Raw genomic sequence first — 27,510 nt, forward strand, 5'->3', positions numbered from 1 at the left:
AGAAGAAGAAGAAGAAGAAGAAGAAGAAGAAGAAGAAGAAGAAGAAGAAGAAGAAGAAGAAGAAGAAGAAGACGAAGAAACGAGAGAAGAAACGGGAGGAAAAGGGAAAGAGAAGGTGGAAGGCCCCCGGGAGGTGAACGTACGATTATGTGATCACTGGAGGATGCACACTCCTCCCTCTTTGCCCGTCTCACAAAACTAGTTTACACCGAGACTGGAACTGGAAGATGGGAAAAAAGCCCCCGTGCACGTCAACAACCGATCTGATTGGATTTATCAGAGGGCCTTTTTTCCCTTCTCCCGCGTCGATAGATTAAATCTGGATGCCTTCCATCGACGGACAGCCGGACTATGACGGTATAGAATCGTGGAAATAAAACGGTCCCTATATAATCGACGTAAGCGAGGAGGGAAGTTAATTGCGTCTTTTAAGTCGGGCGAGACGATCGCCGGCGGATCGTCGCGGCGCGAATCTAAAAATAATTTCGCCCCGATCGAGAGATCGCGCGAAGACTCGGACGAAGAAGAAGGGACGCGAACTCCGGGCGCGGTGATATCATTAGGATACGTCATGTCGCGGCGTTTTCTCGAAGAAGAAAGGCAGAGGGAGAAAGAGAGGGAGAGGCACCCCCTGGGGAGTCGAGGAGCCACCCAAGAAGCGCGGGCACCGCGACCGCTCGCGCAGGACACAATCGTAAATACCATTGTCACAGCGAGATACAGAGTGATCTTTCGAGGATCAACCCTGTTGATCCTTGTTGGCGCGGTGCCTCGTCGCCGGCCAGATGGTCAGCCGCTGTCGCTGACGACTCGCTTCCGATTTGGTTACGATCGATCGTCACAGACGATCGAGCGGACAGATCTAATGCGCTAACGGTACGCTGTCACCATTGGTGCGTACAAATCGTTTTCTACCTTACGGCGCGATGTGTTAATTATCGGCCTGGGAAATTTTTCCGCGACGGCATTCCACGCGGCGGCGGGCGGCGGAGTGCATCCGTGGAGTGCCGTGGACGCGGCGCGTTACGCGGTATTACGCATTCCAGGATCGGTCAGACTCGCTCGGTGGGCGTTGACATTACACGGTTAACTTACACTCCGCGAGTGCGGGGACTAGTGTTGTTCCGTAAGTGGTGCTCCGTGAGATCGCTCGCCAGCCGAGCCGCGACGCGCGACGGTTAATATTGTTATTGGACCGGTCCTCGTGCCGGTCCACGCGTCGCAAGAAGTCCAATAAATTTGCAGAAACCGGCCGATCAACGAAAAACGCCGCGATATTTTAATTTTCACTTCGCGCGGTTCGTTTTTCTTCTGCTAAAATAAATTATCGCGATTACACGTTTATCGCGACCGGTCGCTAATAAGCTGCGGGGCAACACTCGACGTGTGTTGCGCATTATTTGTTTTCGCGTAACCCGAATGCACACGAATACTATGTGTCGCGTAAACTATTTATGGAAAGACATCGCGATCGGAGAAAGAAATGTGGATGTGCGTGTGTGTGTCCATGTTTATATATCGCGTAATACAGAAAGAATTTTAAGAATCAGAATATACGCATCATGTGAGATGATAAGTATATACTCTCTAAATCTCATAGAGTGGTTTTGTCACTAATATTAGCAATAACCACTCCAAAAGAGAGAGAGTTATAACTTCAATTTGAGTAAATGCGAGCACTGATAAGATAGGAGTAAATTTTTCACTTAAAATTTTAGAGCAGTTACTTTACCGGAGTGATATGATCTCACTCTAAAGCTATAGTGAATCACGATTCACTGAAGATCGACTGATGAATAAATCTAACAAAGTGAAATTTTCCACTCAAAATTGTAAAGTGACGTAATTCAGTATCCTACAGATACTGAGGTCTACTACACTCGAAAAAAGCCCTTTCACTCAAAATGGAGTGTAATTTCACTCCAACCTATACAGCGCAATTTTACTCTTTCTTGAAGTGACGAATCACTCGAAGTGTCAATTTTCACTTTTTATTACACTTACATTTCACTCGTTTTGAGTGATATCTTACTCTTTGACCTTTCCAGAGTAATTATAAGAATTCTATCCTGAAATTCGACGCGAATTATAGATCATCTAAAGCGACTTTTAGAGTAAACAACATGCTCTAATGAGATCATTCGGTGTTCAGGTAAATGCTCGTTATTACTACATTTCCCAAAACTACGGCGAACTGATTATTCCTTAAAAATTGATAAGAAAAATCAACATTCGGTGTATCATAGCAGCGGATAATTCAATATACGATCGGCGTTACCGATCTGAAGATCGTCGAACGAAAAAACGGAGAGGAAGATCTTTCCACACGATCGACGCGATCATCGCGTTATCGACGCGACAATGAGGGTCGTCCCGAAAACAAGGGGATCTATGGATCACAATTTCGGCGGGGAGACGCTTAAGGCGAGACTCGAATCCTGTTTATCGCCTTCTCTCTGCCTCGAGTTTCTTCGAGACCGAATCGGCCTTGTACGACCGCGTCACGGCAGGTGCAAGCTCCGCCGACTTTTTTCTCTTCTTTCTGCGTCTTCTTTTTTTTTCTTTCTCTCTCTCCCGCGTCCACCGGTTTCGTACTGCCCTACAGGCGCAACGAACAGCTGAGCGCCAGGATCGGACCAGCCTTGGCCGAGTACTGACTGGCCCATCGAATCCGTTATAAAAATGGGCCCGCGACGCTGACGTGGGAGATCAGGAGGATTATCTAGGCCGACTTGACAGCCTGTTATCGCGAGTTTACGCTTCTGCGATTCCGCTTTTAACGTCCGACGCGTGAAATCGATCTGGGAGATCGACACGCTTTTCCTTCGCCCTCTAGAAAAATTCCATCAACGATCAATGTAGTGATGGGGGGGATGTTCGAGAAGCCTCTAAAGTTAATATTCCTCTGGAGCTAATATTAGAAAAAATTTTTACTTTATAAATATATAACGACTTGTGTTTGCTATTAACGAAGTCAGCATGAAGCATATACTCATACTAAAAAAAAACACACGTTAAAAATACAAAAATAGATAGGAGGGAGATGTAATCAATTCTCTTTAACATCTTTATGCTGAAATTACACGTAATTACACATTACAGATACAGCTTAAAGCTTACAGCATCGCAGATGTTTCTGCCCGACCTTCCGTCCGATATCGCGAGAGAAGCTGTCGGAGGGCCGCGTTTGAAAAAGTCGCACGCCGATCACGAAACTCGACTGATAACGAGTTATCCGCTTTTTTAAATAGCGAACCGGTCCGCCGCGTCGGCCACGAAGAACCAGTCGATGGACGCTAATAACGCGAGGCCCAACACACGCAGAATTACGGCCGGTACAAGTTACTTGCTCACAAAGTTGTAGCGGCGCAACTAATAAAAATCCGGCCGATGCAACTGACTCTTCTGGTAGTCACGCGATAGTATTCCGCTTCTCCGACCGCCATTATATTAATAACGATATATCGCGAACGTGCAAACGAACAAATCTGACTTTTCTGCCCTTTCGAAGCCGAACAATTTGTAATATCTCGAGGAACTTGAGGAACAACTTCGGGAAACGGGCTTCGTAATCGTAATGTCGGCCGCAGTCACGTTACGCGTTAGACTAATTGAATTTCCGTAATCACGGTAGCCTCTAGGCATTAAAACGGATAGAAAATGCGAAGAGAGAACAGCGATTAATTTTTGAAGACCCTATGGGATGAAAAACCCATTGTTTTTCCTGGAAATTTGGATAAATTCCGAATCGTAGGTGGTGAAAGATTTATTCGTACCACTTTGTATCAAACAAACAAATCAACACCTCGGCATAATAACATATCCTTTCCACAATTTTCGAACTAGATCAACAATTCTACGATTCTCTTGGCTTTTCGTAGTAATCTAGCTGATACTCAACAGGTCTCTTCTCGATGAGCGGGTTATAATTGAATTATCGAAACGTTCATATGCGATGAGCGATGAGCGATCAGAGGCGCATGGTATTTGCCTGATAATTTCTCGGTGAAACAACGAGCCACTCGTAAAAGTCAGAAACGGCCTCTTGTTTTATGCGTTACGGCTTTATAAGAGGCCTCGTGAGGCGTCCCGTGCGTCGTATGGCGCGTAAAACACATACGGCTCCTTCTTTCATGCGAGCGTATCCCAAACAAGCGCGAGCAGAACACAATAATAATACATGAGACGCACAAAATCGCAACCATAACTTCCGAGTATAATCGGAAAAAATGAGGAAAAGGCAGGTAACTCCCAGGGGCCAATAAATACTCTCTAAAAGTCGGAGAGTAAAATATCACTCAAAACGAGTGAAATGCAAATGTAACGAAAAGTGAAAATTGAGCTTATGCACTTCGAGTGATTCTAAGAAAAAGTTTAATTGCGTATAAAGTTGGAGTGAAATCGCACTCCATTTGAATAAAAGGGCACTTTTTCAGGTGCAGTGTATATGTATATCTGTAGATCCTTAGGAGTGCATTATGTTGCTCTACAATTTTGAGTGGAAAATTTTACTCGGTTAGAATCATTTATCAGTCGATCTTCAGTGAATCCTGATTCACAGCTTTATAGTGAGATCGTATCATTCTGGTAGAGTAGCTGCACTAAAAATTTGAGTGAAAAATTCACTCCTGCCTTATAGGTGCCTGTATTTACTCAAATTGAAGCGGCAACTCTCTCTTTTGGAGTGATTATCGCAATTACTCTAATATATTAGTGGCAAAACCACTCTATGAGATTTATAGAGTATGTGCGGATAATTTTCTCGTAGACGATATGAGTTTTTTTAGCTCCAAGATAAAAAGGAACGTGCGTGAAAAATCTAAGAATATGAATAACGTCATACGGCGAGTAATGACGCTCTGAAAAATTAGAATGACGTTGGTGAGGCTAATGCGAGTTGCATTCCGCGATATCACGGCGGACAGGGCACCGACGCGACGTTTTGACATTTAACCAGCGCGGCGGTGTTGCTAATTGCCTCGATTAATGACCGTAATGCTCGAGCAAAAACCACTCTGAGCCGAAAGATGTCATCATGGGTTTTAGACCGAGTCTTCGTTTCGACGAGGCAACGATATTGTTTCGCTCAATTGTCAAATCCACGTGTTTTAAACCGCGCGCGAGAGCGCAGAGCGGTTGAAAGGTAATCAAGAAAATTGATTAAAGCGCACGTAAACGCCATTTTACGCGATAAATGGACTTCGCCCGTTCTTTTCCGGCCCTCCTCCGGGATGAGCGGAGGCCTTAATAACAGCCAAAAAATGCGAGAGACGCACTCGCGGGGACGTCGAAATTACGCTTGAGAGCGTTTCATCTCGCGTCCGCGTTGCGCGGATCTCGGCACTCGGAGTATAATTTGATCCGAGTTAATATCGTCGACGGCTAATAAATTATCTGTCGTGCCGTATCAGGGTTCAGACTTCTGCGATGCACAATACAGAGTTGCTAGGCGTAGCCGGGACCCAGCCGGTTAAGCGGTGGCCGGGGTTAATCAAAGGAACTCGGCAAAGCGCGCGGCGCGGTCCATAAATCCAACTGCACCGGCCGCGGCCGTCTGTTTCACGACCTCTGCGTCTCGTGCGCGACAAGACAACCGCGACGGCCAACTATTTTTTTCAGCACGATGTGACACTACGCTCGCGATCCTACGACTGTGTAAACACGTCGGCCCGGTAACTTTTCTTCGAGCTGTTCCGATTTACCTCTCGATCGAAGGGAAGACTCCTCGATTCAAAATCGCGAAAACAAAGGGAAGAATTAAATCAATCAGAGCTGAGATAATAGTGAAAAAACTGACATTTTTCTCACTATTATCTCTTTTTTTTATGTAATACATTTTGCTGTGTTGGATTCCTACCCAATTGGATAATAATCCAACATAGCAAAACAAGTTACTGAAAAAAATCAGATACTAGTCAATTTACTTAGATTATCAATTTATTAATTAATAATCATATTTGGGAGCTTTAATTTGATCCATTTTATATTGTAATTTATTTGTTTTTCTTCTATTAAAATAGTTTTAGATTATAATCATTTCTGCATGTCGTTTGAGTACAGATTTTTATCATGTGAGCAAATGGCTTATATGTATATTACAGATATGAAATCTTGGAATAATTACGTAAACTTTTATTGAAGAGTTTAATAGAGAAGTTGGAAATAACTTATTAATATTATACATATATTACAAGAAGTTTTGAGTTCATTAAATGTACAGTTAATCTATCGCGATAACGACTAGTGTTGCGATCATTAAACGTTTGCTGTAACAAATATAGAGTATAACGATCGTGTTACTTTAGTTCTTAATTACTAATTGAACCCGAATACACACAGTTTCGTTCCGCTCGAATGACAAGAGAAACGCGATAGTGTTCACCGACACCAAATACATAAAATATATGTTATTGATTATTACATATATGGAACTAGCTAACTCAGTTTTATGGTTTCCTTAAAAATATTACGCATTAAGAAAGTTTTGCTTTAGCGATAAACATGATTATTTTATTATAACAATAAACTTTACTTTACGTAACCACATAATCGTGCGCGATGAAATGTTTCACAAGATTTAGCATTGCATAAAGAAATATTAATGAATTGTCTATTATTTAATTCTACATAAATTTTCGAAAATTATTTATTACATATATTCAAACGTATTTCTTAATAAGTATGTTTTCAAGAGTTTATTTTGTCTGCCTTTTTTAAAAAACGTTACTAATGTTTAATGATAAATATTCGAATTCTTCTGTCGAATGCTCTTAATTATATAAAAATTATATATAAATTTAAATTACTTTAAATATCGAAATCGGCAATTCTCTCTTGGACAGTCCCGAAAGCTTTGAAACTTTTTAAGTCTTAGATGTTTGAAAAATCTTTTGCTCAAAGTTTTTATATATCTAAAACTTTTTAAATCTCAAAAATTTGAAATTTTAAGATTTTTAAAAGTAATATTGTAAAATAAAATGTAATATTGTGAAATATATATATATATAAAGGATGGTTTAAAATAATAAATGAGAAGTAAACAGAAAAAAATATATTTTTAAAACGGTCAAGAATCTCAAAATTTGTGCGTTTAAAACATTCGAAATAGTCAAGACTATTCCTAAAGGTTCTCCAAAATCATTTGGTTCGAATTATATTTGGAACAATTCTAGATTTGCCCTCGGATTGTCCCATCCGAGGCAACTTGATGTCTCCTGTGACATATTATGTTATGTACTATTTATCACAGTTTTTTTATGACCTGAACATATTCTTGTATCTTTGTAAGATAACTTTTTCCCGCTTTTCCGCAAACTGTATTAACAACAGAAAGCCGGCATAAGACAACTGCGATTTTAAGGAGGTTCGATGGCTTCATCGGAGGGAGTAGTGGGACGCGGGGGTTCTGGAAACAGCGCACTAGCGTTTGAAGTAGTGGGAATGAAGGGGATTGCTCTGATTGGTCGCCGCGTGTATAATGCGTGCTGCTGTTCACGTCGTTCACGACCATGACAGTCTATGACAAAAAATCAAGCAATTTATGCTTTAATAATTAATTTTTCTACGAAATGTGCGGTAACCTTCCCCTTTCTTTCGCTCATTTATTTGTAAATTATTAAGTTACATGTGCAAATTTCTTTTTCTTTATCATTTGCATTTTTTCTTGCACTTATTTCATTCTGAAGGTATATGCAATATGTCATTTCCCATAAAAACCATAAGAACCTATGTTAAAAATGCAGCCAGTTTCATGCAATTTTAATATGTTGTTCTAGAATGCAAAATAGAATTATGTGAATTTTTTGGAAATTTTTCACCGTCCCGTTTTGAAAAAAATCTACTCCAAAAACCTAAAAAGTACAATTTTAGGAGTACAGTTTTTGGAGTAGATTTTTTTCAAAACGGGACGGTGAAAAATTCCCAAAAAATTCACATAATTCTATTTTGCATTGCAGAACAACATATTAAAATTTCATGAAATTCTCTGCGTTTTGTTGTAGCCATCGAACCACCTTAATATACGCTTGTATTACCAACACGCGCGCGCACACACACACACGCACGCACGCACGTACACACGCGCGCGCGCGCGCGCACACACACACACACACACACACACAGCGAACATTTACGTGTACAACATAAAAGGACCTGGCTTCGGCCATTCGAAAGCCGCCACCTCGCCGTCCCGTAATTTATCGCCGTAATGAAACTCGGCCTGAAGGAAAAAGAAGGCCGGAGCAGGCTACTGGTCATCTGCATGACGAGTAAATAGGCTCGCATTACTCGCGCCAACGCGGCACTTTATATCGGGCGATAGCCAGATAAGTTTCCGAGCGGCGCGCGGCGCGCTAATATTACGAACCGAAAGATCGCCGCCATTTGTCGGGGATGTAATCGCTTCGTGCGCAACGAAAATCGGGATCGCAACGAGTTTACCAATTCAGGTAGAGAATCTCCACGTGTCGTTTTTGAAACTGAACATTTCTAGTCTAGAACGTGTCTAGTTCGATTAAATTAGTCGTGTCGAAAGTAGAGAGAATAGGTGTCTCTCTAGAAAGGGAAGACTATCCCAAAGGTAGTTTCAGATAGCGTTTCTTCGTTTTGCAGAACCCTGCAAAACGGTTTATTGCTCCGCCGTTTATTTCGCTCGCCGGAGAAAGTTCGCTGCTCGTGTAATGGCGTAACCGCGGTAGACACGGGGCGGGCTACAGAGCGAAGACGCTGATAATTAGGTGGTAATTAATTGCATAATTAACGACGATGCGTTTCACGCGCGCATTCGGCCGCGATGCTCGTTCCCCGGTAGATATCGGGTGTCGCGTCGAGTTTCGAGTTTCGATTTCCGAGCCGTGAATGCACGCGGACGTAGAGGGGCCTAGAGGCCTAGAGGCCTAGACGCTACGCGGCGTGTTTACTCCTTTAATGGAGTACCGCGTCGCATTCCAGTATCTTGCGATAATTATTACGAACATTCTCCCGTTACGGCAGTCAGCCGGCGCATAAAACGTACATATACGATATGTCCATAAGCTTTCTGGACTAATAAAAGACGCGAACGCGGTCCAGCTCTTTCGTGTTCCTGATTTTTTAACGAGAAGAAGAGGAACATGTCTAATTTAATTGTCTTTAAAAATTTCCCATTATTGGACAAAAAATGGGATCAAAACATAAAAACTATAGCAGACATGCAATATTTTCAAATTCTTATAAAATATACTCTTTAAAAGTCGAAGAGTGAAATATCACTCAAAACGAGTGAAATACATGTGTAACAAAAACTGAAAATTGAGCCTGTGCACTTCCAGTGATTCGCCACTCTAATCGTAAGAAAGAGTAAAATTGCACTCTACAATAAGTTGGGATAAAATTGCACTCCATTTGAGTGAAAAAGCACTCTTTTTGCAGTAGATTAGTGTCCATAAGAGTGAATTATGTCACTACAATTTTGAGTAGAAAAATCAGTCGATCTTTAGTGAATCGTGATTCACTATAGCTTTAGAGTATCATTCCGGTAGAGTAGCCTCTCTAAAAATTTCAGTGAAAAATTTATTTCTACCTTATAAGTGTCCACATGTAGGGTAGACCGGGGCACGTTGTCACACATTTTTTTCAATATTTTTTGTATTTTTTACATTCAATATTTAAGAGTACTTTGATATGCCAAAATTTCGAGTGAACCCTCGAGCTTCAATTGGACAGTATCGAATTTTGTGTGATTGTTACTCTACAGTTGTCACATCAAATGTAATTGCATGCAAAATGTAATCCAAACTGTATATACAACGTAAATATCAATAGGGGTATTCAAATAAGTTAAAGTTTAACGGTTTGACAGGTTATGTCGGGTTAAAGTCGGGTAAAAAGTTAATTTTTACACTTTTAACCCAAAGATTAATGTGATAGGTTAATGTGTCACTCATGTATTTTGCATAACCTTAAAGAGTAGCGCGCCCAAAGTTAATTAATTAACTTTTTACTCGACTTTAATCCGACATAACCTGTCAAACCGTTAAACTTTAACTTATTTGAATACCCCTAATATATTATAGTGCGCTGCAATGTAAAAAAGTAAAATCCTTCACCGAAACATTTATTTTATTTCAAAAAAGTACAAAAAGCACGAAGTTTTGGTCTTAATCTAAATAGGCAAGAATTCCACTCGAATGCGCAACTTATTGATAAACATTTTTTCTTTTATAATCATGTCGGTGATTAAACATAAAATATTTTTATTCGTTATCGTCATCCGAAGATTCGCAATAGATTCCCATCAAATTCGTGACAACGTGCCTCGAGGGCATTTTTTTACTTCAAACAGCCTCATGTCCGACACGTTTGAGATATTCGTAAAGTTAGGTACTGCACGCGGTAGGTAAAAGTACATACTTTAAGATAATATAAAGGTCTATTCTGAAAAAACATAAGCTTCATGTCCAGTACGTTGAATATTAGACAATTAAATTTTACTTACGGTCGCAAAAAACTTTCAAGTTGATTTTACGTCAACACGGCTGGCGCAATCTCAAGACTGTAAACACACCAAAGATGGGCATACACTAACACGTTTTGGGAATGACGGGTGCTGCCCTCCGGTTATTAGTTTTTTAAATAAAGCCAAAGTGACAACGTACCCCGCGTGACAACGTGCCCCGGTCTACCCTACTCAAATTGAAGCAACAACTCTCTCTCTCTTTTGGAGTGATTATCGCAATTACTTTAATATATTAGTGGCAAAGCCACTCTAGAGATTTAGAGAGTAAATTGTATACTATATTTTTATAAATTATAAATTGTATATTACAAAGTTTTTAAAGGGTCATTAAACACGAAAGAACTTTTAATTTTATTACACAGATTTAAATAATTTCTTGCAATTTTGAGAAAATAAATTTCTCGAGAACGCGAAGGAGATCACATTGAAGCTTAGATGAAATTTAAAAAATACACCACTTGATGTGCTTTTCACTTAATTAATCCAAAACTTTTTAAATAAATTATGTATCGTTATTAATAGGAACAATACGGTTCAACAACTGCGATCTTTTTGCGAACTTATTTAGGCGAGCGATTCAACGAAAACAAGGTTGAAGTTATGAACGGCCAATGTCAGGAATCAATCTAACGTTGTTTCACCAGATTATACGTCTCGCGTCTCCCCCTCGAGAGAGGAGTTGTTGAACAGCGGACGCCATCTTGTCAGGCGTGCCTACGCGAAAGCACCCTACGGCTGTGCCCTTCGATTATCCTCTGATCCTGTAACTATTCTCTCTCCCTGATTACGTGATAGCATCGTCATTCGAGTGTCGTAGGGCAACGAGCGTTTCACGGCTGCTGAAACCCCGTCTTCTCGACGAGTCGCGATCTTCGATATTAGATACGCAAACATATTGCGGAACATTAATATTTTGTTAGCAAAAAGAGGACCGGATGAGTTCTTATTGTTTTATGTGTATATATAAAATAAAAATAATATATAATAACTATAATTATAAAAAAATTAATATATATATAAATGTACAAGATGTAAAACTAAAGGTGTCACAGACTATTATTTCTAAAAGCAAAATACGAAATGTTTGTTTCCTGTCAATCGTTTGGTGTCGAAAGTAACATCATATAAAGAAGTTATTTTTCTTTCTAGGTGGATAATGTTTCGACTTTCGACACCGAACGGTTAATAGAAAATAAAAATTTCATATTTCGCTTAGTTTTAGAAATAATAGTCAGTAACATCTTTAGCTTCACACCCTGTATAGTACAAAATAAAAAGTACATATTTGTATCTTTTTTAAATTAAAAGCTACGTTAGAATGTCTTCTCTCGCCTGCCTTTACCTTCCGCTGAGAGCGTTCGCTGCAATTTATTAGCGTTGATCCGCGGCTAATGCGCCGCTCGCTGAGACCGCGGTCAATAATTATGACAAACTCCGTCCCGCTTGTCTGTCATGAGACCACCGTAGTTCCTCCACGGTTAACCGGATTAGACTACGCCAAGGCGCACTTGGCCAGCCTGGCCTTCCAGGCTCCGACTCGTGACCTTTCGTCGCGTTGCGTCGCGCCGCGCCGCGTCGCGCTGCAACGAGCGTTGCTACGTATCATTGCTGCATCGCGTCGCGTCGCTAATTCTGAAATATGACTGAAATATGACTGTCATGCGCACGCTTCCTTTTCGTCCGCACCCCCGCAGCCTCTTCAAGTTAACGCTTCCCATGAAAACCGTCAGGAAAAGACGGGATGAGACAGCCTGGGAAAGTCGATAAACTCGGCTCTCGCGATGCTCCAGACATTTTCTTCCCCGGATCGAAGGATCGAAAGTCGAGGACGGTGACTTCCTCTACCGCGACGAAGAGGTACGGGGGCGATGATCCAAGCTATCGTCGAGAGGCATCGATTTTCCGACGCGGCGCGGCGTTCAGCCCGAGTAGCACGCCCGCGAGCCAGGAGATCAGTCGCGATAGCAAACTCTCCTCGGTTGTGATATCAAATTGAAAAGGACTGGAGGAAACGTCTCGAAGCAAGAAGAAGGCGAAGAGGGAATCGCGCGCTGTCGCTCGTCGAGAAGGGGAGCCGCAAGCGCGCCTTAATGGTCCACGCGCAGCGGTACACACGTGTGCGGATTCTGGTATGCGCTATACGTGTTATAATTCACCTGGAACAGTCATAACTCACGACACGGCTTCTACGGTAGACAGTCGAGCATGGGCGGAGCACTCTTCCCTATTTATTGCCCCCGATGCGCGCCCGTGACGTACCGCCGGACAAATTCTCCGATGAGAGGCTTCACGCTTCGCCTCTCGTCTCGTTCGAGAGACACCCTGGCCGAATATTTCAGGAGCGAGACCAAGATTCGCCCGGATTGGACGGAGATACGTCTCCCGATCGAGATGCTCGCTTCCTGCGGACGCGTTTTGCTCGCGCGCAACAAACGCGCATTCTCGCGCCGGCCATTAAATATTTAAGCGTCACCCCTGGAAACGTAGCGTGTAAGAGGATATACTTCTGGTGGTAGTTAAGATAGGACGATAAGAGATAGTAGCTATAAGATAATGAACGCGCGATATAGTTCCCGCGATTCGTCTCGGGAGAGATCAAGGGGAGGCGCGTTTTTTCTCGTCCTCCCCGGCAGGTAGCCGCGTCTTGTACGTGCGCACTCTCCCCCGCGCTCCTAGCGCGTCCAGAAGCTGCGTGTCTCGCCATTGTTGAGCTTAGGATCCATTAGAGAGCTCCGATGTTTATTGCATGCGAGCGCTATCGGAGCGCGGCCGACCGACCGGTCTCCCCGATCGCTCGGGTCTCCGACCGGCATGGCACCGGGTCCGACGTCTGTCGATACGGAATTTGTGAAAGGATAATGGCAAAAGCTAGGAAGCGATCGTAGAACGAAAATAAACCTGTTGTTTCTCCACGACGGAATATTCCGCTACCGTTTGACAATTCGCGCAGCTGTAGACAATAGTCAATGTTGTCACGATCTTCGAGGTAGCCGCGAAATAAACGGCGAGTCCTGGAAATGTGACAACCGAAGGTTGCGGATAAATGTGAAGTTCTGTTCTCAGCAGAATCTTCGACGGAATCCTCGAAGAGAAATGATCGAAACAGCTACGATATCCAAAACACACACTGTTAAATTTATAGTGTCAAATTATACTCAATTTGACTCATTTTTAACCATTTCTATAAGTCGTCACTGCTCTTATTTTATGTATCGTTAATTTAACTAAACCAATAAAGTTAAAATAATAATGTGTTTTGTGTTAAAATAAATAATAAATTTCAACACACATATAGTAGTTAAAAATAACAATGTTATTTAACTCAAGGTATTGATTTAAATTTCATTCTTTAATATTTGACAGTGTAAAATCCCATATCGTCACAAACGATCACGAATGAATACTTCCGAACGAATATGAACAGACATAGCGAGAACTTTTCTTTCTTGTGCCGAAATATCTTGTATATACAAGATGTGAAATATATTCGTCGACATAAAGAGACACATGAGAAATTTATAAGTTTATCACGATTAAATCGCAAATAATTTTTCGAAAGAGGAGAAATTATAATTTCCGAAAACATTTCTTCAGCTACGGGATAAGAGTATATCCGTATACCCATCTGTTTCAGATTGAAACCGCAATAAAGTTCCATTATCCTGGAAGATGCGTAGACATTATGACAGAAACTACGATATTTTCATTCAAGGGAATTACGTTTTATATTTTACAAAAGGACTGACGTAATTATTCGGGTGTTTTAATGTACAATTTAGCCGATACGATCTAACATGTCAGAGGCATCGTCTAAGCGCGACCGATCCGGTAAGCAGTTGACCGGTAGGTCGAACCTGTCCGAGCGCGTGTGCGGCAATATATTGCATTATTATTTATTAATTCAGAGCATACTAGATGCGTATCTCTCTCTCTGCACCGCACCATTCGGGATCACGACTCTCTTATCTCATAGAGACAGTACAGTGGCTCTCGACTCGCTGGATCCTGTACGACGAAAGCATTAAACGACAATTGACAAGGAAGTCGGGTGAAGTAACAACGTGAAATTGAAAAAGTGAATTGAAAAGATATTCGACTTTTTTCAATAAAAATATGAATAAATCGTAAAATAATATATTTCGAGTGATAATATACATCATATTCAATAAATATGATAAGATAAATTATATCTTCAAATATCTCAAATAGCTCAAATTTCATATAATTTAACGAGGAAATTCTTCAGATGAAGAATTGGAAATTGAAACGCCGCGTCTTTAAACATGGTTGATCCAGCGAGTAAAAAAAATAACGAATTTTAATTGACTGATGTTCAGAAGAACCCGAATGGCCTCGTTCGTCGCCCACGTTTGCTCGTACGCGAAATTCTTCGTCGTCCGAATCGATCCTCATTGGTGCGTTTATTTGCCGCGTTGCTGGGGCGAGGCGAGGCTGAATTCTAGCTCGGCAGAAGCGGATCTCGAGGCGAGAATACCACTGGACGTCATGGACAGTGTCCACCGGCGTGGTACCTTTCCTTGCGCCGCAATCTCGTGGCATCGTTCTGACCTTTTGGTACAGCCAGCCGGCTACTGTTCTGTGATTACCATGATAATTCGTTGACTCGCCCATACCACTCGCGCTCTGCCCTATGGCACGCCGCAGATAATATGCGATACACCGTACAGCCTGACGCTTAACGATCGCAGTTGCGCGGCGTGCGCTTTAAACGGCCATTGTCTCTAACTTCGGCCGAATAGCCGAGGCATCGTGAAACAAATCGCTCGTCGAGCAATCCGCGCGAATGGGTGGAAAAAACCAGGCCAAAGCTGCATGGCCGGCACCGCACCGGTGCGGATGGGGCGAGTGGGACGGTGGAAAACCGTCTAAATCGTTCGCGCGATCCCGACGGAACAGTTTAACGTTTAACGTTTACATATCTCCCGCCCCTCTCTGACCTGGTCAGCCATCTAGAATACGCCGGTTCGATGAACCAGTTCCGGAACGCGGATCTGCAAATCGCTAATCTCGTCGATGGCCGTGCTACCTAGATCGGTCAAATCGCGTAGTTCCGTCATCAGCGCGAGCTCATTAATGTTCGTACTTCTGTTCCTGGGAATGTGTGCTTGTATAATATTGTGTAGAATAGCACAGAATAAAATTCTCAAGATAGAGGTACAGTTGTTGGCCACTCTATAATGATTAGCCACATGTTAAAACATTAAAGATTATAAAGAAATAAATACTATTAAAATGAATGAATTATAAATACAAAAATATTTAATACACTTTTAAAAGAAACACTTTTAAACATTTTAATAGTATTTCTTTATAATCTTTAATTTTTTAGGTTTGGCCAATCATTCTAAAGTGGCCAACAACTGTACTGTTTATACCCCTATCTCACGATGTGGAAAACAAAATTTGTATAAACTTTTGTCATGTAATTGATGTAATAAAGTTCGCAAAAATGCAATAAACAACGGGAGATAAAAGTAAAAAGTTAAAAAAAATGAACCAACATAGCTAACTTCAATTTTTGAAAAAAAAAAAAAAATCTCAACAAAGTTTCTTAAAATATTATCAACTTGTAGTTTTAGTAAACTGACAAACTTTATCAATTAACGTATCAGCGTGTATTACTAGACACAGAGAACTCAATTTTTAGTAAAAATTCAAAAAAATGTATACTCAAGAGCTCATTTATAACAATTAATGCTGTTTTTTTATATTGCTCTATTCCCTCACATAAAAAGTTTAAACTTATCGGCTGGCAACAGAAATTGATCCTTTGTTGCATAGTGTCTCTATATGGGAACTATTTCTTCGTAGTTTTTCTATGTTTTTACGTACTTCATAATTGGTTTGTGTAACATATTTGGTATTGTTGTTTCTAAGACTTGTACGTGTATATGTACTTATTATGAATAACATAATATGTAATAATTTTTCCTTTTTTTGGCCCTCCCACTGACCATTTCTAAATTCATCTATCACTTTTAAAATAAAATTTTATTACAATCAGAATTTGACACTTTGCAAGATTCTCTTGTAAGAATTTTGAAAAACTTACATTTGCCGTATATTTATAATATATACTTTTTATTTATATCAAACCTTTTTCGTTAAAAAGTAGCAAAAATTTCTTCAATATTGGATCCGCCATTTTGTATCTTCAAATTTTGACTATACACGGAAAGAACGGTTTTGCTGAAGCATCTAAAAATTTAGCTAGATACAGATCTGAAAATAACTTTGTTGCACTATCAAATTAATTATAGTAGGTCGGTGAGAAGTATGATGATAATGCTGGTAAAAAATTTTGATATTTTAGCAAACTTTTCAGTTTGAGTGTTCTACATAATTATTTTAATGGTCCAACAAAATTATTTTCAGATCTGTATCTAGCTAAATTTTTAAATACTTCATCAAAACCGTTCTTTCCATGTACAGATTTAAAATCAGAAGCCTAAAAAACTCTACGTACAAAATTTTATACGCCAAATATAAGCCATAGTTAATTTTTTTCAATTTGGCTGCCATATTGAATCCATCTTGATTTCTAAATTTTGATTTCAAATTTGCAATTAACTCTCAAAACCCCCATATACAAAAATTCAGCAAACTACGATTATTCAGCAGAAATTTTGTGCCACGAAGGGTTAATGTTCGCTTCTGTTCCTGGGAATACATGTGATTATATATATAATTGTGCAAAATAAAAGGCAAAAAATTGTGTAAAATAAGATTCTCAAAATATCTCACAATGTAAAAAACAAAATTTATAAACTCTTATGTGATTAATGTAACAAAATTCGCAAGAAATTCAATAAACAGCGGACGATAAGAGTTAAAAATTAATTAAATAAACCAACATAGCCAGTTTTAATTTTTGAAAAAAAAAATCTCAACAAAGTTTGTTAAAATATTATCAACTTGTCAGTTTTAATAAACTGACAAACTTTATCAATTAACGTATCAGCGTGTTCACTAGACATAGAGAATTCGATATTTTTAGCAAGAAGAATTCTAGAAAACACGCTAATTTATAATGCTGTACTTTTTCAACGTTGCTCTATTTCCCGCATAAATTTAGGTTTAAACTTATCGGCTGGCAACCTAAGTTATACATATATAAAAGATTTCGTGTTCAAAAAGCGATAACGATAATGAGAGCATATATCGCGTTATTAAGCGTATCCTTGCGCAACCTTTACCGAGCTAATGCCCTTCCGTTTGGCTGCATCCCGCGAAATAAAATTCGAGATCCCTCCTTCGGCAAACACACGGTACTTTCGATTATAGGAAGGAAGATTACGGGGGGAAAAGGGAAGGTTTTATCCGCCTCGCTCGTCCGCGCCTTTCTTCCCTTTACGCGCACGGTAACCATGCCTCCTCCGGTTCTCAACCCCTGTCTCCCCCCCCCCCGAGCCGCGTGGCAGCGTGGATATACAAAGGGTGAAGGGTCCACCCTTAGGTCCCGGAAGACGAAGCTGACTGGTCGGTCGATCGGCAAAAGCGTCACGATAGGTCGTAGGGTGTGGTCCGGCCGCTTTTCTGCGCTATCGAGGTTCGTAAAAGAAGAAGGGTCGGTCGTCAGCTCGATCGATTTTCCGCTCTCTCCCTCCATCATCGGACGAGAGGTCGAAAAAAGAGACGAACAGTACGCACGCACGCACGCACGCGGTGCGTGTGGCGCAAAAATGTTGTCGTGCGTGGCGACGGCGGCGACGGCGGCGATAGCAACGGTGGCGGTGGCGGTGGCGGCTGCGGCGGTGGCGACGGCGGCGGCGATGGTGGCGGTGGCGGGTGGTGGTGTGCAAAAAAGTGTCGGCTCCGGCGTCAGTGGTGTGTGCGTCTCTCTGGTGTGTGCGAAGGAAACCGCCCTCGTCGTTAACCGTCGTCCGTTCCTCCGTCGCCGGTGGGATTTTTTCTCCTTACCTCGCGCCTTCCCGCGTCGGCGACGCCTGTGCACGACGTCGAGCGTCGTCGGGCGTCGAGCGCGACGAAATGAGGGCCCGGCGATGCGCGCTTCGCACCTGCGTACAAGATACCGCAGCACGTCGATGCATCGCACGTGGACCATGGACGTGCCGCCGCTACCGCCGGCGCCGCCATCAGGTGAGGTGAGGAGAGGAGAGCGAGTGAGTAGACGCGACATCGAAAACGCGGGTCGGAGGTCGAAACACTTGACGCGGACGATGCGCTCTCGCTTTTCTTCTTTTTTTTCTCTTTCAAGTGCCAATTCGGATCAGCGCGACGCGGCGACGCTCGCCGAGATATCGCAGATCGAGGAATGGTGCAGCTTGCGCCTGAATAAAAATTAGGATGCAACCGACGATTGCTCTTCATCTCTAACAGTCAATTTTTCTTCTCTATCGCTCTTCCACCCGATAACGATTACTCCGGATGAATTAATTCCGATTCCGTGGACGCAGTCCGACGTCGTCGACAAAAATCAGATACTGTTGATTCAACCCTTAAACGCAACCCTTCCGCGAGAGTCTGGACACGGTCCACGTGAATCATCGCGTCGACATTGTTCGTCGGACCGACACGCTGCTCCATATCGTACACGGCGTCCTCCACATCGATTCGCTCTCATCCCCCTCCCTCCTTCTATCCCATTTGCTTATCAATTTTAGAATTTTATGCAACACGGACGATTTTGGGAGTCGACCGCATGAATGGTTTTTCCACCTGCAGCCGTGGGACATATCTGAACGTTTTCCAAAAAACTGGACTTCAAATTGAATTATATATGTACTAGCTTACAAAATGGCGGAAAACATTAAGTCCGCTATAATTTTAATTATTGAAACGTCGCGACGTTAGAGTGATTCAACATTGACTGTCGTCAGGTTTTGTTTAACTGAAGCAACGATGTCTTATTAAATACTTTCTTTCAGCTATACAGATTTTCTCAGAGATAAATGAACTTACGCGACGCAAGAAGGAGATATGAAATGGCGGAAAATGTTAAGCCTATACTTTTAACCATTGGCCATTTGTTTTATTACAATACCTTAGCTACAGGAAAAAAGAAATGTCAAATCAAAATTTATATACTCATATCTATATACGCAACAACGGGTACTTCTTATAAAAATTTCAACTTTTTATTTCAACTTGTTTTCTTGGTTGAACTAATAAATGACTTCATTCAAGTAAGTTTTCTTCGTTTAACAATATATATTTCATTTCAAGATTATATATTGTTACGTATATATACGAATATATAAGTGTTGATTTGATAGGGGTAAACAGTACACAGTTGTTGACCACTCTAAAAAATTAATGTTTTTTAATTATAAAAAAATAATAATTATAATATTTTTATATTTATAATTAAAAACATTTTATTAGTATTTTTTTATAATCTTTAATTTTTTAAGATGTGGCCAATCACTGTAGAGTGGCCTGCAACAACTATACTGTTTACCCCTACTTTTTTTTCTGTGTATTAGATGAGTTAGAAACCTTTTTCTTCAGCGCAATAGCCAAGAAGTCATTCGGAAGAATGCTTTTCTATAATATCGGTTTGCACAAAGAAAAGCGTAAGACGTATTTATTATTTCCAAGAGGGAAGTATATATAAGGCTAAGTCTATAGCCCCTAGTTACCTCGACCTAGGTCTTTTGTAACTGCTCCCTTTCTTTAGAATAGGTTCAAGCTATAATTAATAAACTATTAATAAGCTATTAATAAACTTTAAAATGACTCTAGGGTGTCTCTTTATTTTGTCAGGTATTGCAAAATTAAAACGTATTAAAAAACTTAGAGTTAAAGATTTGTAGAAGAATATAAACTTTCTCTCGTCATTGTATAAAAGCTATTTCGTAAACCGATTAAATCAACTGCATGCGTCGGCTATACGTCATATCGCGTCGTTTAAAACTCTCCATTCTCTTAAACCTTTTTTTACACCTATTATTTATTTATCGTTCGTCCATGAGGGGTAATGACATCAGAAACCAGAACTGGACGTTTCGTCCCCGTATCTAAGTATACGCGACCCGAAAGGATCGCGAGTTCTCGCGTGCATCCTCACAGCCACCTTTTATCTCGTTCTCCCGATAACGCTTCCGGCACACCCGTTACTTCGTGGCGTGCATAAAATCGCTGCGGATGACTAGGTGCACTTCTGAGTACTTAGCGTAATGAATAAGACGAACAGTCTCGGCCGACGAGCGGTCATTAAACGCTTCCGACGTATTTGAATACGGCAACGTTTCAGAAAACGTTTGGCCTCGCAGAAACTGAGAAAGAAAAAGAGATAGACGGATATCGCGCTCTGAGGAAGAGACGCCCAACCTTCCTCCCGTAACCCTCTCGCGTAATTTATCGCGTACCGTAAATTACAGCCGCCTAAAAAAATTATATAATTTGCATTTAGCGCTTATGTGTTAAACGATCTACGAGAACTGCACAAATATAAATACTAATAAGAACTTTCTGCAAAAGTCGAAAGGTTTAAAAGAGACCTATGTCCAGCAATGAACAAGATCGCCTGATTGATGATAATTGCCGGTATTCATATAGTCCGTTCTTATTATATTTCAAGACCGTCTTAAGTAATGTCTTAAGATGCTGATATGGCTCTGTGGGTGGTGCATATTCATAGTCAAATCTTATATTTAAGATCGTCTCAAGTTTATTTTTAGATAATGTATAACTCATTTCATTGGCTACGGAGTATGTAAAGGTAAACTTAAGATGAGCTTATATATAAGACCTTGACTTCTTGACTATGAATACCGGCCTAAGAACCGTACTAATGTATCTTGATATACATTTTATCTATGCGTATATTTTAATTTTCCAATAAATTTTCGCATTTTGCAGCATGTAAAGATAAACGACGATCTTATACATAAGACCTTGACTATGAATACCGGTCTAAAAGAACCGACTACTAATGTATCTTGATATACATTTTGTCTATGCGTATATTTTGCAAAATTGTAATATAACAGGATCTTGAACTCTGACACGAATTGTAGCTAGTGGACTTAATGTCACTTAAGCACTTTTTCCTTTATTTAATTAAAAACTAAAATAGCGTATAAAAACGCGATCTTCAAAGAAGTTTTACGAGTAAATAATTGCTTTTGGGATATCTTTTTCAGATACCAGAACGCTCGCGCGGTGGACGGTAAGGACGGAAAATGTTGGGGATGATTTGGGCCTTAGTGGTCCTGTGGTGGCTGCGTTTGAATCCTACTGGCCTGCTAAGTCCCAAGTTATCTCCGGCGTAAGCGCGATGGTGCCTCTCGCCGACTGAAAGAAACTGTCCAGCGAATATTTCCCTAAGTCTTAAAGGAACGCGCCCGTCTCTGAGACACAACGGTAAAGCCTTTAATTATGTAACGAATATACCGATGTTTATGTCTGTAGACAGTTGATTGGTAATAATAATTAGGGCATGAGAAGTGTAAGAAGAAAAATTCATTTCCTATTTCGATATTTCCAATTATGTTTCTCCTTTTTGTTCTACGTTTTAAAGAAAGTACAACAATTTGGCGTTTACAATAATAATTTCTCACTTTTTTATGTATTTTTCACAACGCTCGAACAATGAAATGTAAGAGAAAACAATAGCTGTTATTTCATTTCACACTTATTTGTTATTCAAAATAAAAGATCATTTAAAAAATATCGTTATTTAAGCGTTAAGAGTTCCAAAATCTCTTAAAGGAAACTTAAGAACTTATAAAAGTTCTTACGTTCAGGAACTCACATGGCCGGTATTCATAGTCCATTCTTATTTCAAGACCGTCTTAAGTAATGTCTTAGGATGCTAACACAGTCATTTTATTGGCCGGATGGAGTCTTAAGACTGCCTTTGACCAAACTTGACGATCTTAAATATAGAATCTGATTATAAATACCGGTCATATAATATGAAACTATGAAATAAAGTTTGACGATGTGTGAGAATATAGTATAGAATATAAGAGATATGTGCTTGTGTGAATATTACAATTCTTAAATGTTCCCATTATTTTGAGGAATTACTTTGAATTCAATTGTCACCTGTATACGTTTAGATATGCATGTGTGTGTCGTACGTAGTCGATCACCTGCAGCGATCACGGGAAAGTCAGATAAAATATATATTGACCTATGCAATAAATCTAATCGTAATTAATAATTTACGCAACCATTATTATCCGTCAATTCCTGCGTTTCCTAACTGTCCTTTTCGAATCTAAGTATCACCCCTTTTGCAAAAACTAAACTTTCTCCGAGATTTTTCAGAGAAACTTGCCGCAGATTTGTTAAAGAAAAAATTATTAAAATTAAAACAATTAAAAGTGTAAATCGTGATTGAGCGAAAATGGTTTCAGCCATTTATTTTACAACGATTAATCGGGATAAATTTAATTTTCATCATACCAGTCGTACCATCGTACCAGTCGAGAACTCGGCTAATTTTAAAATACATTGACTTTTTAAATGTCTCTTCTTTTCAGATTTTATTATTAATTATATAGTAATATCTTTATTTATTTGTTATTAATTACACAGCAATATTTTTAATTCCGATATGGTATAAAAGATACTTGTTGCCAATTAGGTATGTCTGATGATTGTGAATGTCCCGATTAAAAAATTAAATTATTAATAAAGGCGCAAGTTTTCGAGACGGAATTTGTTGAGGCAGCTTTGGGGTTTCTATGCGGCATGTGCCTCGACACGGAATGAACGCAATGCCCTTGGAAATCCCAAAGGAGTCCAACGCATCGCAACGACAATCGGAGGATGGATTTACGAGGACGATCTATTGGACTCACCGATTTTGCGCCGTCGGTCAGCAGCTCGGTTCTGCGGAATCTCGGATAATCACCGCGCAACGGGGTTTCATTGTCCTGAATCTGCCAATCAAGATTCTGCAAATCCAGCAGGAACCTATTCATTTTTTTCATGTGATTCCTGTAACGCAATACATTCTTGAGTTTATGCGGCTAATAATTTCATACTAGCGTTGTTTAATTTATCTCGAGCGCAGCTAAAATTTAAGTAAAAGTATAGAAAAAGTATCGGATCAAAATATTCAAGTGCAAATTATATTTTATATACTATATATAATACAATATACGATGTAAATACAACACGTACTCAAGTCGAATACTGCTCGAGATGTCAACTAAAATCGCCAATAACATAAAAGTTCTTTTAAGAACTTATAACGACAATAACATTTTTTTAAGTTATCTACTTGATGCGCTCAACAATTTTGCAAATTAATAATTTACAGAGAATTATTAATTTAATTTACTAGATTGTAATGTCACTAAAATTCCATTTTAGATTATAATTATTTACAAAAAAATTCAGTTATTAAGAAGCAATTGTTTTAGACATAAAATATAATCAGATTTAAAATTGCGCGGAAATAAAGTTCTACGTATAAAAAAACAACTCGTTTTTTTAAATATAATAATACTCTACTTTTACAAGTTTTTTTTACTAGAATATTACGTACCTTTGCAAGATTTGTCCAAATGATACGCACCACACCGTCCTTCCACTGATACCTACCAGCCGAAACTATTGTTAAATGTCGACTAGTCCAAACGGATCGCTAATTGAAAAACTATCAACATGTCGATTTACAGTCGTCGCGGTTAACAGTTTACAAGTATGAGGGATTCACATCAAGGTCGATCGTCGGAATTGTGATTGTATACTCGAGAAAACCGTGACGCGTTATGCTCGAATAAAGAAAATACTAATACACGTATATTTCTTAAGTATATTTACCAAAAAAGCAATTTTTAAATAGAATTTCGCATAAATTATAAATCGTGATAATGGAATAAAATAAATAAAACGTGACGTGGAAGAAACACCGTAGTTTAATGTCGAAATCCGAGAAATGCCGAACTTGAGCATATTATGTAAAGCAAGCGGATTTTCAAACGGTAATACGGAATCTAGGGACATGCTATGACGTTATATTAATATAGATAAAGGTACGCTTAGATGTTATCAGAAATAAAGGATTTATTAAGGATTTAAAAATATTTATAAATATCTCGAACATGTTGACATTAAACACACATTGACATTCGTCTAATGATTAGAAGTGGAGGTCAATGAAATCAAAGTATTTTTTTTCTTTTTTATTTTTGATTCAGCACGCGTTTCGGCGCTGTTACGTATTTGTGCATATATGCATTCGCTGCATATCATTTCGCTACTCAACGTAATGTTCCCCCGGAACACACCGCGGTTAATTCCAGGCATCGTTTTCCTCGAAAGCCTTCTTGTCAGCCACGACGGCTGCCGCTTGCTCCTTGCGTTTCTTGCGCCTTTTACCTGCATACGAGACAAATCGGGCCCGTTAATGCAAAGGGCAGAAATAAAAAAGAGCGTGTAATACTTACCCGTGGCAACTTGCCACTCGTCGTCATTCTCCGGTGCCTTCACGCCGTTGGCCGTCGACTTCTCGTCATCCTTCGCGTCCACGTTCCTGCGGACAATTCTCGTTATGTAACGCGTATATAAGAGTTTCCGTCAGCGTGGCAAATGTAATATCTTTCCGCCGAAAGTTGGGCGTAAAGAGGAACTCATTCACGCAGATTCTACCGATTTACATTCCCGCTTCCTTATATCCCGCGATATCGGCTCTATTTAACGAGAACGCACGTGCACACGTGATGCTGCATATTCATAAGTCGCGAGCCTCGCAGCAACGCAGTTCCGCGAGCGGCCCCGACACGCGCGTCGAGTAAATTCCTCGAGCGTAATGTATGATAATGCCAATAATGCACAACCGCGAGCGGGCGAGCGATCGGTCGGCCAGCCGGCCGGTCGGTCGATCCCTCTCTCTTTCGCGATTGCATCCACCGCGCTCGCGCGCCCGAGGTGCCTTCCTCTCGATGTCGACGTTAAAAACGTCGGCTCCTCGTCCGTTCAGCCGCAATTTCCCTCGATCGTGGATTTAAAAGCGTATCTTATCTCTCAACTGGTGCCGAATAATAGTGCCTAAAAGGGGTTCTTCTTCATCCATCGAGCCGACTCCGGAAACGATCATCCCTAGGCAGACCGACAGCTTCTCTTAGAGCTTAAATCGACCGATTGTAAATTCCATGTCCTCTCAATGACCATTCTACGCTTCTTAGAAACACCATCCGTCTGTCCCCCGCCGTTGTGACCGCGACGTTTCTTGTCATTCGACGTTCAAGTCGTTCCGCGGCACGGAAACGCGTGCACGCGCGGCGCGGCGCAGCGCAGCGGGGGAGAGTTACGAGCACGGTGATTGCGAGCACGTGGGCGATTCATTAATATCGTGTCGCTCGCGAGACTGAGTAATGTTGTGACTACAATGCGGTGGAGAGACTGCAGAGCGGTTAAACGAGAAAAGGAGATACATATATATATGTATATATGGGCTGTGCTCGGCGGACGAAGACCGCGGCTAACGACAGTTGACTGGAACATGTGCCCGGTGTATTGATTACCGCGGCCGGTAGTACCTCGTTAAAGACTTTCTCATAGACGCGCCGCTTTAAACGCACGATTGACTACTTGCTGCCATTCGAGGAAACACGGTTTTTTTTTGCAAAAAAAAAGAGGAAAAATCTTCAGTCCTCTTCTCGGAAAATATTACGGACGACATATTTTTAGTAGTTGATAATTTCTTTGCTTTCCGTCATCCGATTACCGAACGCGCGTTAGATGTTATTTTAGTAATCCGAGATATATTAAGAAAATAAAAATGAGCGCGGATTTAACTGGAATCCTTTACATTATTAGTATAACGTAATCGTGGCGTTTAATAAAGCAAAAAATTAAAAGATGCAAAAATATTAAACGATTTACATGATTTCACGCTTCTACACGTTATTCTATGTAATTCCCATAGATATACCAGTCACTCACACGCCGATGATATTTTGCAAACCGGACCAGGGGGGCAAGAGGAAGAGAAGGAAAAGGTAGGAAGAGGAGGCGCAGGCAGGATGAGAAGAAGCAGAAGGGGAAAGGGAGAAGAAGAGCAAGAAGACTAAATAGGCCTAGTAGAGGAGAGTAAGCGTCGCGTGCATTAATTCAGAACAAGGTCTACAGCCCTATGCAAATCTCTCGTGTACAGGAAATCCTAGGAGGCCGCCTAGGGTCTTATCCCTCTCTCTGTCTTTCTATCGTCTTGGAAATCATACCGGACTTATAACGCGTTATTCATCCTTGCGTTTAATACATCTCGCACGAACGTGATAGCTCGCGGCGGAAAATAAATTGCGATAGAGACCATTCATTTTTGGAACACGAACGCATACGATTTCCAAGATTGCGACGTAATGTAAACATATACATATATATCCCTACCCTGTGAAAGATTTATACAAGACTGACAAGACTCTTATAAAACCTTGCTTTTCTCTAAACACTAAGTTAACTGTGTTAACATTAGAATTACCAAGGGGGTCAAAATGATCCGTTTGAAATTTTTTAATAATTTATTACTTATTTTTAAAACATCTTAATTTCTGAAATTTTCTCTGACTTTTATTAAAAATAGATGATTAATATTAATAATTTATTTTCTCTTTTTCTGTTTTTTTTCCAAGATTTCTTCGGTAAAAATAAATATAGATTAATCTCTGGTAGTTAATAGTGTTAATTTAGAAACAGAAAATCATTTAACATCAATTTTGAATCTAAAATTCACAGTAAAATTCTCTGAACACAACATAGGAAAACGTTTAGAAAAGGTTTTTTTTTTAATTTGTAGTAAAAGAATCCGAAAGTTAATTTTAACTAAAATAGCGAATTTGATTGGATGCACTCAGTGCGCACTGGTGCATATTAAAGCTGTTGTACACTGATTTAACTTCTAATCTTTAAAGTAAAATGCAAATATCTCGACTGATCAAATGCCCAATACATATTTTATCAAATAGCACAATAAAGAATACTGAGGATTTCGTGATTTAACTTGTTTATATTAAACATGCACTTTATATATATATATATATATATATATATATATATATATATATATATAT

The 27,510-nt window shown here is 40.1% G+C and overlaps 2 protein-coding genes across 4 annotated transcripts in view; both read right to left on the minus strand.

The window, feature by feature from the left end:
* The window catches only part of LOC112460904 (protein cortex-like), a 49,334-nt gene extending 25,143 nt beyond the window's left edge, over positions 1-24,191 (minus strand). The window contains exons 1-2 of one of the 3 annotated variants that reach the window (XM_025025836.1): positions 23,985-24,191; positions 23,293-23,431 (exon numbers count right to left, since the gene is read on the minus strand). In XM_025025836.1, the coding sequence (XP_024881604.1) occupies positions 23,293-23,424 (132 nt within the window). In that variant the 5' untranslated portion in view covers positions 23,425-23,431; positions 23,985-24,191. Of the gene's footprint in view, positions 1-11,837; positions 11,940-23,292; positions 23,719-23,984 lie in introns of those variants that run through there. The other 2 variants (XM_025025835.1, XM_025025837.1) reach the window with 2 other exon arrangements.
* Positions 24,192-24,485: 294 nt separating this feature from the next.
* The window catches only part of LOC112460897 (poly(A)-specific ribonuclease PARN-like), a 7,248-nt gene continuing 4,223 nt past the window's right edge, over positions 24,486-27,510 (minus strand). Inside the window, exons 11-12 of the mRNA XM_025025827.1 lie at positions 24,889-24,974; positions 24,486-24,820 (exon numbers count right to left, since the gene is read on the minus strand). Of these exons, the coding sequence (XP_024881595.1) occupies positions 24,735-24,820; positions 24,889-24,974 (172 nt within the window). The 3' untranslated portion in view covers positions 24,486-24,734. The remainder of the gene's footprint in view (positions 24,821-24,888; positions 24,975-27,510) is intronic.

Source organism: Temnothorax curvispinosus, unplaced genomic scaffold (genome assembly GCF_003070985.1).
Source record: "Temnothorax curvispinosus isolate PA1 unplaced genomic scaffold, ASM307098v1 QBEX01010922.1, whole genome shotgun sequence".
NCBI classification, from domain to species: domain Eukaryota; kingdom Metazoa; phylum Arthropoda; class Insecta; order Hymenoptera; family Formicidae; genus Temnothorax; species Temnothorax curvispinosus.